The 14,170-nt window shown below is 37.1% G+C and overlaps 1 protein-coding gene across 2 annotated transcripts in view; it reads left to right on the plus strand.

Moving 5' to 3' along the window:
- The window catches only part of LOC106129549 (protein apterous), an 81,732-nt gene extending 68,015 nt beyond the window's left edge, over positions 1–13,717 (plus strand). Inside the window, exon 5 of one of the 2 annotated variants that reach the window (XM_060953823.1) lies at positions 11,551–13,717. In XM_060953823.1, coding sequence (XP_060809806.1) covers positions 11,551–11,891 — 341 coding nt within the window. In that variant the 3' untranslated portion in view covers positions 11,892–13,717. The remainder of the gene's footprint in view (positions 1–11,550) is intronic. The other variant, XM_013328147.2, reaches the window with a different exon arrangement.
- Positions 13,718–14,170: the final 453 nt, after the last annotated feature.

The raw sequence follows: 14,170 nt of genomic DNA on the forward strand, positions 1-14,170 counted from the left end.
CCAATATATAAACCCCTGGTTTTCACCCCCGCCAAGATTATGTGCCTCCAAGACCGCTATGTGAAACTGTATTGAGAGGGGCAAAGCCTGTTCTAGTTTTATTTGAGGAATTTCACTTTTATGATAGTAGCAATAATGATCATAGGAAGGTTTAGCAATTAATTGCTTACTAGGCTTTGTTTTCATGGGTTTCGTCAATATCAGTCCTGCCATTTTGTCGTGAAGCTTAACAGACTAACCGACAGACAGTGTGGATTTAGGGTGTAGATACTACTCACAGTGTGCAGGGAATTTTCACCAAGACAGGAGAAGACTTGTGAAATATTTGTTCCTATTATTTTCATATCCATCATGATTAAGCATGTTGATAGACATTTCTAAAATGGGTACTTTTCGAAGTAAATAATTTGGTGTTGTAGCAGTAATTTCTGAATTTATTGTTTCGAAATTGATTGTAGTTTTATAGATAGAAAATGTAGATTACTGTGTATCCGTTTTCACGCCTTCACCATCGGGGTCCAGCTCAGATCCAAAAATATTTGCCTACACAAAAATGGGATAAAGTCCTAATAATTCGTCCACACAGGGGCACAATGACCCACACACCGCACGTGTTGTTTGAGATACTGCAACAAAGGCCTTTGAAACCGCCCTGGTATTAAGGAGCCGCAGACCAAACAAATCATCCCAATATGAAGGTCTAAGTAGAAAGATGTGCCGAAGTGTACATTAGTTGTTAGCGAGGTGAGTGGTAGCAGACGCACCGACGCGCCCAATGTCCAGTCTGAGGAATTAGATGGAGAGTGTGTTTTTAGTCGCATCGCTATCGTATCCGGCTTAATTAAAAATCTACGGCGTCTTAAAAATCCTTTTTAGAATGAATAGACTGTAGTTTTAAAATGATCATGAAGCGAATCATAAAATAAAGGAAGAAAATTAAACGTCAGCAGAATATCCTTTTATATTTGCACATCTATACTAATCTATACTAATATTATAAAGCTGATGAGTTTGATTGTTTGAACGCGCTAATCTCAGGAACTACTGGTTCGAATTGAAAAGTTCTTTTTGCGTTGAATATACCATTTATCGAGGAAGGCTTTAGGCTATATGACATCACGCTGCAACTATTAGGAGCAAAGAAATAATGGAAAATGTGAATAAAAACGGGGTAAATTATTCATCTTTGAGGGCTTCAATGATGCCCAAAATAACTATTCCACGCGGAAGAAGTCGCGGGCACAGCTAGTCAATGATATACAGATAAAATGCTCTATTGCACCATGAGCACAATGTACTAAATGGAGTTACAAATTGATTAATTAACCGTTTGGAACAGGAAATACATGTGTGTCCATACAACAATTACTACGGCCAATATGAAAGCGTTGGCTGAAACAGGGCTATTGTGACGTGGTTTGTGGAAATGTGTTCAATTGATCGCAGTCTATTGCAGGACAACTGGATTGAAATTGTGAATCGATCAGTTTATATTGGTATTAGATTTTAACAACACATGTAATCATAAACATTAGAAATATAATGATTACGTGCCTGAATATCAAATTTAAACACACTTTTATTTGTTATTTTTGAGACAGTTTTGAAAAGTCTGATAGGCTACGTTCAGCTGTATGCCTTTATTATAGAATTGAGATTCAAATAGTGACAGGTTGCTAGCCCATCGCCTAAAAAACAATCCCAAGTTTATAAGCCAACCCTTAGTCGATTTTACGACATACATGGGAAAGAGATGGAGAGGTCCTTTTTTTTATAAGTGCTGGGAAACACACGGCATTTTATATCTTTTGCATCAATTATAAACGCAAGTGAATTTGTAAGTAGTATCATATATTTGTCACCTCTGCAAGGTTTTGCTACACTACATTTTTTTAAATATAGCGTACATATTTTACTGATATACCTTTCAACCCGGAAAATGGTACAGTTCCCATATGATCTGCTGTAAACGGTATCTATATAAATCTGCCCTTAAATTGGACTAAAATGCTGGCGACATAAATCAAAATGTCTCGGCCGTGCGCTTGTGAACTGAAATATCGGGAAACCGAGCCCCGTATAGCTATTATATTGTCGCCGGGTCGCCATATCAAGATCCCTCGGGATCGAGCGAGAGCCTCCATAAATTTCCCCCTCGGCCAATTACATATCTCGGTCCTACTCTACTCTACCTCCAAATATTGATCGAGATTTTTTTCGGCAAAGAGCCTCCGTGCCGACGCCATTTTAACGAGATTTTTTTTTTTTGCGTAAGACTGGAGCCGCGATGCGTTGTGGCTGACTTTTTGGTCGCATTTTGGAATTGTTGTATTCCGATTCACTAACCTCTGGCAGAGATGCCATTGGTGGTGGTTTACAAAGATAAATCATTTATACATACACTTTCCAGTTGCTACGATTCTTTTATATGTATATACCTACATAATTTTGCTCCATCAATAGCAACGTTTCATGCAACGATTGGTGTGATATTAAAAATAATTTGTTTTCAATAATAAATACAGTTGGCGTGAAAAAAGTATAATAACACCGCATTGCCTGTAAGAAACTGAAATAAATACAGCTGTAAATTCAGAAAAGCGTAAAATATGAATCGTGTCGAGGCTTTTCAGTCGCATAAATAAAGTTCTTGAAGCCAAGATTTATGCCTACTTTCACAGACGCACTAATTGCTAGGGGCAGCGAATTGAGACCTTAATTTTAAGGCGGTAAGGGCGCTGCGTAATGTTATTTGAGATTAAAAAACTTATACCCTTTTGGAAGTATGATGTGCTGGTTTTTGAGCTGTGAAGTTTTTTTTTTATATAAAACTGCTTTTAGGTTTAACTTCGTAGATGGGTTGAGCTACATTCTAAATTAAACTAAACTTGATTCAAACTAACTTATGTAGTTTACGACAAAATGTTGGTAGGCTGTTGGTATGAAACATAATTCTTCTAATAACATACACACATACATAAAATCACGCCTCTTTCCCGGAGGGGTGGGCAGAGACTAAATCTTTCCATTTGCCACGATATCTGCATACTTCTTTCTCTTCATCCACATTCGGTACTCTCTTCAAGCAAGCTCGGTGGATTCGGGTAATCTCTAATAATGTTTCTTAATATCTTTGTCATAAAAATAGCTAGCTTTAATATTTTAAAATTATAATGTGAATGTGTTTCATGAGGAAATACGCAAGTTACACGTTTCTTCACAAATACCATAACTTACAATTGTTTAAGAAAACATTCAGGCATCTAGAAAAACGGCACGCTATCAGAAGTGTAGTAGTATTAAATATTTATTTAGACCAGTTGTTGCCCGCGACTATGTCTGCCTTAAATCTCTTTACATTTTAAGTAGCGGTGTATACTATACTTTGTCACGTCCCGAGCGTAAAAGTCAAACAAGGAAAAGGCTTTCATACTTATAATCTCATCTTACTTATCATCCCTTGCAGGGTAGACGGAGCCAACAGTCATGAAAAGGCTGATATGCCACGTTCAGCTGTTTGGCTTAATGATAGAATTGAGACTTGGGATTTTTCTCTTATCTAAATCTTAGTTCTATCCTTAAGCCACTTAGCCAAAAGTGGCTTTCGAGCTTTGTTCTGACCACTGGTTCTGTCTACCCCGTATGGGATAAAGACGTGATATATACGTGTATGTAGAATTCAAAACAGGTGGCTCAGTTTTATAGCTTCGTGTGCCCGTAATGTATAGTCATACTGTTACCCATTAGGGCTTCCGCACATCTAAATAATTTAAATGTAAGAAAAATTACTTTTACTCAGTCATTTGTAACCTTAAATCATTATAACCTTAATTGAAATTTCGCACACAAATAGGTACTCAAAAGTAATCTGCCAAAATGGAAATCGGAGAATTTATCTCGAAATCTTAAACTCTTAAATCTTAAACTTAGGAGACGTCCGCTAAGAAAGGATTTTCGAGAATTCCCGCGGGAACGGACGATAAAAGGATTTTTCATTTTACGCAAGCGCCATCTTGTCGATAAAGGTATTGTTTTTGTGTGAAACATTAATATGTACCTACACAAGCAAAGCCGCGGAAAAAACCTAGTAACGTATAAAGTAGCACACGAAACCGCATTCGCAAAGCTGATATCAAATATTTCAATAAATGTTGCCACATTTTCCGAAAATCACTTGTATCCGCCTGTTTTATTCCAGAAATAATAAATACTGATCATTTTTCGTTCGAAAAACACGAGCTATTAAATTACCTGAAAGTAATTACACTCGCGAAGTAAAGAACATAAGCGGATTTAAATGTCTGTGATGGGTATTAAGCAAAATATTATTCTGCTTTCAAGTTGTGTAGAAAACTCGATTTGAAAATCACGACGATGCAAAGAAATGGAATTGCGGCAACACTGTTGAAATGAATCTTTAAAAATACAGCTTTTATCGTTTCTTTACAAATGTATTCACAAAGGCTTCTGGCGAAATTAGTTTTTCATTTTTAGCTCTCTGAGTGCTTATAGGTAGACAAGATTGAGAAGATATATTTAAATAAACTTTAATAAGATATTCAAACAATTGTCTTTACCTGTTTAGTGAAGATCATCAAAAATGAGGTTTTGATAAGAACTTTTTGAAAATGAGTTTCGTAATTTTCGTACAAATTTAAAAAGTTAATCAAATAAAAGGGCGTATTTACTTGAGATTTTTCTTTAAGGCGGTGAACTAGCAAATATCTCACTATCTCTGAATCTTAATTAGCCATTATCTCAACCAGCTAATTAAAACATGGCTTTTGAGATTTGCGAACAGAAGAAAAATTATTATGTGTATGTCAAAACAAAGAAATATGTCAAAATATAATACCCAAAAGTAAAATAACTACACGAGATAAATATTAATTAGTAGTTTCAGTTCAGCCCTGCGACCGTGCGCGGGCGCATTTAGAACAAACCGCGCCATATTTCTCTCGCTGCCCGCGCAATTACGTGATTTGTCACTCGCTCCGTTCACTTTTTTTACATCTACCCGCTGAAAAATGTCCCCCGTTTCAAGCTGCTCGTAATTAGCTGATTGAAAAAGTGCGTTCCCCTGTTCCTCTTTATTGTGTGATCATTCACATTGTACTTTGTAAATGCTACTGCTTTTAATCTTCTCAGAGTTTTATCGACCGTCGATAAATTGGTCGATTGCGCTCGAAATATCAGGGCAGATTACTGTGCTACACTTTTAATCTCTTCTTTAAAGATGTCGCGTTAAAATAAAGGAGTATGAATTACTTTTGTTATCTCAAAAATAAAACATTTGAACGTCTTAGCGGACAAAGCGAGCAGAGGAAAGACGCGCCACCCCAACAATTAGTATCGGATGGTCACACCTCGACGTTGGGACTGATATAATTTTACTTTCTAAGTACATTTTGTGACAATATTTTGCGTGGGCTTACACTTGATTTTCGACTTTACCGAGATAGTTTTAGGTTGGCATTAGCCTGTGGGGATCAGTACAGATTGCAATCAAACAGCCTAGTAATTAGTCCGAAAGCACCGCGCCGCGCCGCTCGGTTGGGCAGATAATTTCCGCTGTGTGTTCAAAAGGAGTCAATTTGTCATTCGGCGGCGCGAACGCAAGTCGAGCGGACGCGTCGCGTCGCCCTCCTAATTTATTCAAATATTATTTATTTAAGGAAAACGCGACTATTAATCACAGCTCTACAGTTTTATTTACACGTACGCGGAATGTTTGAGCGCCTTTGATGGAGTTTGTTTGGACATTTATTAGGCGCTCCTTATGCGGCGGCTTCAATGCTTAGTTAGCGGCGGAGTTGGTTTTGATCGTGTTTGTTCTCTTTTTGATTCACTTCACGTTGGTACAGTAATTGAACGCAATAATAATTAACGTTCAGTGATTGTTAACTATAGCCTCTAATGTTCCCGCCAACACATGAGCTTGTAAGCGTACGTTGAAGTTTCGGTTAGTCCAAACTAGTGTTATAATAGCCTTACTTTGGCTTCAATTGTGTATTAAATTTACTTTATCAAGCTTTCCCTGCTAATCCAATCATGAATTATAGAATAGGTAGGACAATTAAGAGTAAACTTACATCCCGAAAAAAGAACAGTTCCTCTTGTATTTGTAAATGCTGCTACAATTATGTAAAAACAAATGTGTAGGTAGCTGACAAACATATTTTTTTTAAATAAAGGTTATGTTTAAAGGAAATTCACTTACCATTCCCGCATTCCCGCCATTTGCACATCCTGTCAATGTCATGTCAAGTGGACATTTCAATCGAACTAGTGACGTGACAAAGCGTGGACCCGTCACGCAACGAGGTCGGTATCGATAATTGGTGGTTCCCTCAATTACCCTCGCCGGAGTTAACCGTTCGGACGCTATGAGTGATTCCACCTCGTTGACTTGGAATAAGGATGGTACAGATGTATTTTCCTCTCTCTAATCTGTGTTTGTTAACTCTAAACAAAGTTACTTTGCTTCATTCATTAAAATTTCCAAATTTAGATGCCGTCGTTATCTATTAAGTGTATCTACGAGTTTGTCTTGCACTCGGTTATTGCTAATGATTCATCATCAATACACGCATGTTTCTAATGGCATTCTTGGCTCTGCCCCATAAGAGCCCAAGTGAGTTGACGAGCTAACTTTTTACACAGAGTGATTGTCCCCTGACCTTCGCGGAACCTAATGCCTAGACCCAAACCAAGTCTAGGATAACTAGATAGTTAGGGTCTGCTTTTTACAGAATTATAACGCTGACTTCTATGTTTCGCTGAAGATCTTTTGTCTTTAATTTCTATACTTTATTGTACAAAATTCAATCTATGTAATACAAACAGCCGGAATAATTGATAAAAGTCAACCATTGAATTCTGCAGAGTACCTTTTTTAGTGATTTTCTTTTTGTCTGCATCGAGCTCTTACCTTTCCAACTCTTGCTTACATCAAATTTTAAGAAGCGTCACTTCTGCACTATCTCCATAGTGTGCTGGGTTTCAGCCACGATTCCACCTCGTTGGTTCTAGCTCGCTGCCTCCGGAATTGCCTATCAGTGTGAAAGGCGTCACACTAAATTAGCCTGAAGGATCGGTTTGTTTTAGAATCAAGATAATTTCTTTTTTCGCTTCAGACGGAGCCAGGCAGAATTCATTGTATGATAGTTTATGATGAAGAATTACATACAAACATATATACATAAAGTTACGTCTATATCCCTTACGGGGTAGACAGAGCCAAAAGTCTTTAAAAAGAGACTGATCAGCCACGTTCAGCTGATGGAATTGAAATTAAAATATTGAGAGGTTGCTAGTCCATCGTCTAAAGAAATAGAATCGCAAGTTGATAAGACTATCCCGTAGTCGCCTTTAACGACATCCATGAGAAAAAGATGGAGTGAGCCTATTCTTCGTTTGTATTGGTGCCGGGAACCACACGGCGCTAACTAGCGAAGTCAAATGAAGCTGCTAATTTAGTCGTTTACATCAACAGTTCTGATTTATATCCAGCCAATGCATCCCGGACAATAGCACGATCTAACGTAACAACATGCACATTAATAACATCCACGAGTATTCTGTCACTGTCCGGAGAATTATTAATAATAGCGGAGCAACGGAATTATTAATAGTACCTAAATGCGGAGGACAGATAAAGAGCGCCCGATCACTATCAGTTTGACGAATGCTACTGTAGTAACGACTCACTTTGGACTCGACGCGATATGTATGTTTAACTTCTGTAGTAGCTAGAGAAAGGTTGAGAAATTTCTGGAAAAAAATTGATGAACATACATACATACATACAATCGCGTCTATAGCCCTTGCGGGGAAGACAGAGCCAACAGTCTTAAAAAGACTGATGAGGTCACGTTTAGCTGTTTGGCTAAATGATAGAAATGAGATTCAAATAGTGACAGGTCGCTAGCCTGTCGCCTAAAAGAAGAATCCCAAGTTTAAAAGCCTATTCCTAAGTCGCCTTTTACGACATCCATGTTAACGACACGGAGTGGTCCTATTTCTTTTTTTTCATTGTTGCCGGGAAACATATGGCAAAAAATCTACCAAACTAAAATTTGCATTATACATCTAAGCGAAAATCGGGAATATTTCGCAATAGGTATGTCGTAGTCAGCGGTTATTCAAAAAAAGTTAAAAAAAAACATCGCATGTTGCAGAATTCTAGCGTGTGTTGCCATAAATTGAGCGCAAACAACTTATTAAAATAAATTTATTGTGCCGCTGAGAATTTCCTTTGTTTAAAATATTAATATAGCCATCGGAAGTGGCTCAAACTTTTAACTGCTTTTATTTGCATGTAAATGTTAATAATGCATACATAAAAATATAATAAATTCACGCCTTTTCCCCGGAGGGGTAGGCAGAGACTACATCTTTCCACTTGCCACGATCTCTGCATACTTCCTTCGCCTCATCCACATTCATAACTCTCTTCATGCAAGCTCGACGGTTTCGGGTACTCTCGACCTGACCCTTTGCCAGGAAGTCCTTAATTTGATCAAGATACGTTTGTCTAGGCTAATAATGTCAAAAAATTATTAAGAATTATTATCAGCACTAGCTATAGAAGTAATGCAAAAGACATAATAAGTCTTATAAACCGGACTTATATAAATTCAGTTAATTTTTTTATGCCATGGAGTTTAGCTGCAAATATTTAGAATAACAAATGTTTTCAAACTTTTAATGATAATGAGGAAAATTCTGGGCCAACTCACATTCGCCTAGTTTGAAAGCAGAATAAAATTTTGTTACGAACAATACACAGGTGGATGAAAATGTATTTAAAGTTGTCAAAATAATTAATCCAGTGTCCCATTTTATCTTGTTTCATAAAGTTAATAATATCAAACTGATTTAAAAAAAAAACAGAAGACAATTAATAACGAAAAAGTGTTTGACATTAAGACAATATGAGAATGTCACAAAATATTTAATAACGAACCACAACACTACAGTTGTTTGAAAAAAGAACTCGCACGATGTGCTTCTACTGAAAAATTACCGCATACCTTTGTTATTTATAATGTGTCATTTGTCAGAGCAAATTGAGCTGTAGCTTGATGTTGAAGAAACACACATTCGGTTGGAGCTACATTTGTGTCGGAGTTACAAATTGTTGTGACGGCCCCGCGAACTTGAGAAATAGGCGATGCGGTGCAAATGAGCAGTGGGAATGAGCAAGCCGGGAATGATTCATTAGTTAGTGCCAACTGGCCTGGGAATTATGCTCATCGACAATTTACTATTATGATCGATCATACAATTCATAATCAAGTCCAAGGCTAGCTCTTCCTTGATGTTGTCTCAGGTGATGTTACAGTTTTGGATCATAATGTTCATTATATGGTGCCCTTGTATGAGGACCATAAATTTCAAAGTTTGCTCTGCTTCGGTCCAGACACAAGTCAAAATTTCCAGCGACCTATCTGTCATTCGTTGCTCTCTGCAGTCGAATATAACACATTATATGGATTCTCTCAAAAATAACCATAATTTTATGATTGCAACAAATGTTAGGGCCTTTTAATGCCTGTTGCTGAATTTATACAGTGTTATTCAGATATTTAAGTGCATCTATAAAACAAAAAAGCCATTAAAGCATTTTGTGTTATTTTTGTTAACATCGCCGAGTTGGAGTGAATAAAAAAGATATCTGAGCCAGACTACAGGCCTTAAAACCGAGATTTGACTCACCTTAAACATTTTAACAGAGTTTATGAATAATTAATGATCGAGATACGTATGAATTGACCCAAATACCTGGAGAATATATAAATACTGAAGCGGGCTCTTATTTACAATTACACGAGGCGCATGCTTGTTATGTTTACATTATAAATTAAAATAGGTAAGCAATTCATCTTGGTAGAACGCTCTGGAAACTTAGCGATACTCATTGAGTTATTAACTAGTGATAGTATCCCTACTTACGAGTAGTAAACACATTTCCAATGTGTTTGAGTCTTTGTGTAAATTTAACAGAAATAATCCATTACAGAAAATAGAAAGTACTAGATTTGAAATTACAATCGTTTAAAACGTGGTTAAAAGTACGCTCGTACCAAAATGAACAAGTTTTCGAAACAGATGTGCTTATTGGTGAAGGAAAATAAATTTAGAAAATTATTTTCATTGTTGAAATTTTGTCACTGAAAAATTGTAGCTGCATGCTACAGCTACCTTAGATACTATGTATATCTGTATTGTTAATGATATCCCGTGTAACAATCTCCAATTATCTGAATAATGTTCAAAATTAAATCTACAAAGTTATTTTGATCATTGGAATTCTTCCATGCTGCCCTCACACTTGTTCACTGCTCATGATGAGTTAATAAAGCTTCATTCATGTTAAGGTTACCTCATGCCTGAACATGTGGCACGTCTGATCGTTGTCATTTATAACAATATTTTGTAAGACCACCGGGTGTCGTGTTATCTGCGACCGTCGCCATGTGACGACGACGCATCATCAATCGTGCCCTCTGCGTCATCCGCTGAGATTTCCAGTCATTTCTCATCTTCGCGACATTATCAACCCGTTCGACCTATTTCTATTCTTACTGACAAGTCTGGGTCAATTTATGTCCCATACCGTCAGTCTTCAAAATCAGAGATCCAAATAGAGATCATTTAGGTCGAAGTTTTATCAAGCTCAAGCAATTCCATTATCATTTCTACCGAGATGCTGGCAGCCAAGAAAGAAACGATCTAAATTTGGCATTAGGCAACATCCGTAGCGGCCATGACGCGGGGGCGGGGCCAGCGTCGCGGCCGCGCGCGATTGGCTGCGAGATTCGCGCGCCGTGGGAACGTTCCACGTTTGAATCTTTGAATATTGCGCGCATAGGGGACCCTATTATTGAATCCGTATAGACAGAAGAATGGAATATAAATTTCTTCGCTATCTCGTGTATCTTATCCCTTCAACGAAACGAGCCAATTTGAATAAAGATAACAAACGTTTATGCCGCATGTTACTAATTGAATTTTTTATGTGGTTCCCGACTTAGTAATTGCGCTTCCGCAGCGGGTAGGTGTTTATACAAATTTCAGCACGTGCATATATCGTCGGGTGGACGGAGAACAACACGATGGAATGTTGCGCATGCGCGTTGTTGTCCGACAACGGCTCGCGTCACGCTCGGCCGCCTGGCGCCCAGCGACGGGTAATCTCGCTAATTACAGATAAAATCTGCACTTCGGAATGTAACCCACAACGGCAAATCCGCGGAACGCTCTCACGCGCCCCGCAAAACGGACCGTCCAGAAACCAGTTGAAGAAGTAGCCGAGTTCGCCAGCTCGGGCCACACCGGGCGGAAGCTTATTATGCTGAGGTACGCGAGCATATCATTGAAGAAAATTCGGAGGCCGCGTCGGGTCTGATGTCTTTTTTTGGTCAATTTCCGTCATGCAAAGTGAAACTTGGCTCTTTTTAAGGCAATGCGACATTTCAGCTGGCGACATTTCAATGCTTCCATATAATTTTCATCACTGACATTAATTTTGTTTTTTGTCCGCAGGTGTGGTTCCAGAACGCGCGGGCGAAGTGGCGGCGAATGGTCACAAAGCAGGAAAACAAGATGGCGGAGAAATGCTCACCGGATGCCTCTCTGGAGATGGACATGTACCACGGGCCCATGGGCTCCATACAGTCCCTGCCGCCACACAGTCCCCCCTACAGCGTGATGGGGGGGCCGCCCAGCCCCAACTCCATGGACTGTCCATAGCCCCAGTTTTGCGCTTTATGAGCGCCTCTAAATGGAACTTTGTGACCATCAGTGCATCGTCAATACTTATTCTAACATTCTGGTGCAGAAGAATCATCAAAGTTCTGATAAATAGTGGTGGTATTACAATATGAACAGCGATGATTCTGCAAGTTACGAGACGAAGCTCTGGACTTATTTAGATGCAGACTGAAAATGAAAATAGTGAGCAATAGTGATTGTAAATTACTTAAACGTAGATCCTTGGTTGTGTAAATATAAATAGGTACTTCGTGTAATTTGTCATCTTGTTGTAATATGGATTAAGTATCCAAAATCCTAACATACAAAAAAATAACACAATAAGTAATTGTAATGTTACAAACAAGCAATGTTTGCGCACATTGATTTTGTAACGGTGCTGCGGTAAGTTCTTATAAAAATGGCACACCTCAATTGATAATGAAATACCTAAAAAAAGAAGTAATTATAATAGACACCCTCGAATTTGTTGTTTGGAATAGATAGCAAATATACTTAGAATACCTACATGTAACATTCTTGCATTTCAAATAAGAACTTTAACATAAATACTAACAGGCAGAGTCCGAAAGTCTATTGAATAATGGAATTTTCATTCATAATAATATTTCCCATTTTGTCAATTAAAAAATTAATGATATAATTATATCATCCAATAATTAAAGCTGCAGATATATAGTTGATAGAATGATGTATCAAATTTGTTAGATAAATGGACTTTCAGGCTTAAATCTTTATCCGTCAAAGTGAATAATATGTGGTTACTTGTTATAATAATCTGATCTTCAGGTACTTGATGTTGACAGTAACACGAGTAGGTTTATGTACCTAATGGGACAGCAATATACGCAAGTAACTTAAAATAATGTGTATTTCGATATGTATATGCGTCAACTTGATGTTTATAACAAAAATACTTCAAATACAACTGTCTTATTTATTAATGTAATAAAAAAATTATCGCCGAATGACAGGTACATATAATATAGAGTGCTCGAAATTTGTGTAATCACCAATTAATCATCATTTCAATTCTGACATATCTTTATCGTTAAATGATTCTAGTTTTCATGCATATCTCGTGCTAATCCGTCCACTATAAATGGTCAGCAATAATTATAAAGAAATACCTACCTAATTGTCTGTCAATACATAATTTGACAATAATAATTGGGTATCTTATGTTAATTACCATCGTGTATACACTTCTAGACGGATCCATACAATATCTTCAAAAATTAACAAATGATTGATAATTCGTATTAAAAAACCACAAATATACTTACTTATATGACTTGGTTCGCCGAACCAAAAATACGAAGATTTTTTTAAATATAATATATACTATTTATTTATTGAACATTGATATTTAATATAGACTTTAAGTTTAGCATAAGAAATATAGATACGTGAAAATTTCCATAGACTAAACAATTTTAATAGTAGCTTAGCAGTTAAGTCTTGTGTAAAGATAGGCCGGTTTAAATGAAAAGGTATCTTCAATGATGTTATTTATTTTATCAAAAATTGCGTTCGTAAATCGCGTTAATAACGATCATTATGTAGGTGTAACTTTTTAAGCATTACCTAAGTATAATTCCGGCTAAGTTCACGCACTGTTAGTTCCTTTTTGTATAGATTTTAAAACATAATATATGAATAATCTTCAGTAATGTTATTGTAGCAATCACAATATGTATCTATAATCTTATAAAGTCATAATTACTGGAGTTATCAATGAAATGGTTTACAAACTATCAGAAACCCCATTTTATTTTGATTTCTCCAACAAAAGCAAGTTATTTAACGTTTAAGCATATATTTACGTACACTTCAGTTCTGGGTTCTTAAAATGATTTCGATTTTACAATATGCTTCCATAAAAATGTATTAGAATAGCAGACGAAAAATCCTAAAGATTCCATTAACGAAAAATATTATAACGACCTGTTAATAAAAATATTCCAATTTTTATAAATTCTCTTTTATTTACACTGCCTTCTGACCTCCTTGTTGTAAGTACCTAGTTATCCTCTTGCACTTTTAATAAATAAGAAAACGTAAGTGGCAATAAAACTTCGCATGTAAAAAGATCTTGATCGTGTGTCTGTCGGTAAGCTAAACTAAAACAAACAACATCTAATTCATTTTTAATTAAAGTTCATTTATATGAAATTCATGCGATAATGATCTGAGCTGTCATAAATTTTGAACGGGAAGCATTAGTAGGGCAAATTACCGAATCGTGGCCGGCGGCGCGGAGTCGCACGAGTGCGGAATACGACCCCGGCCTGCGCGCACGCATCGTTTCCCGCGAGGATTGCGTTCGGAAGTTAAACTTTAGAATTACGAGCTGTCACATAGGCGCGTTCGGAGCAGACCCTGAGTTATG

This window comes from Amyelois transitella, chromosome Z, assembly GCF_032362555.1.
Source record: "Amyelois transitella isolate CPQ chromosome Z, ilAmyTran1.1, whole genome shotgun sequence".
NCBI classification, from domain to species: domain Eukaryota; kingdom Metazoa; phylum Arthropoda; class Insecta; order Lepidoptera; family Pyralidae; genus Amyelois; species Amyelois transitella.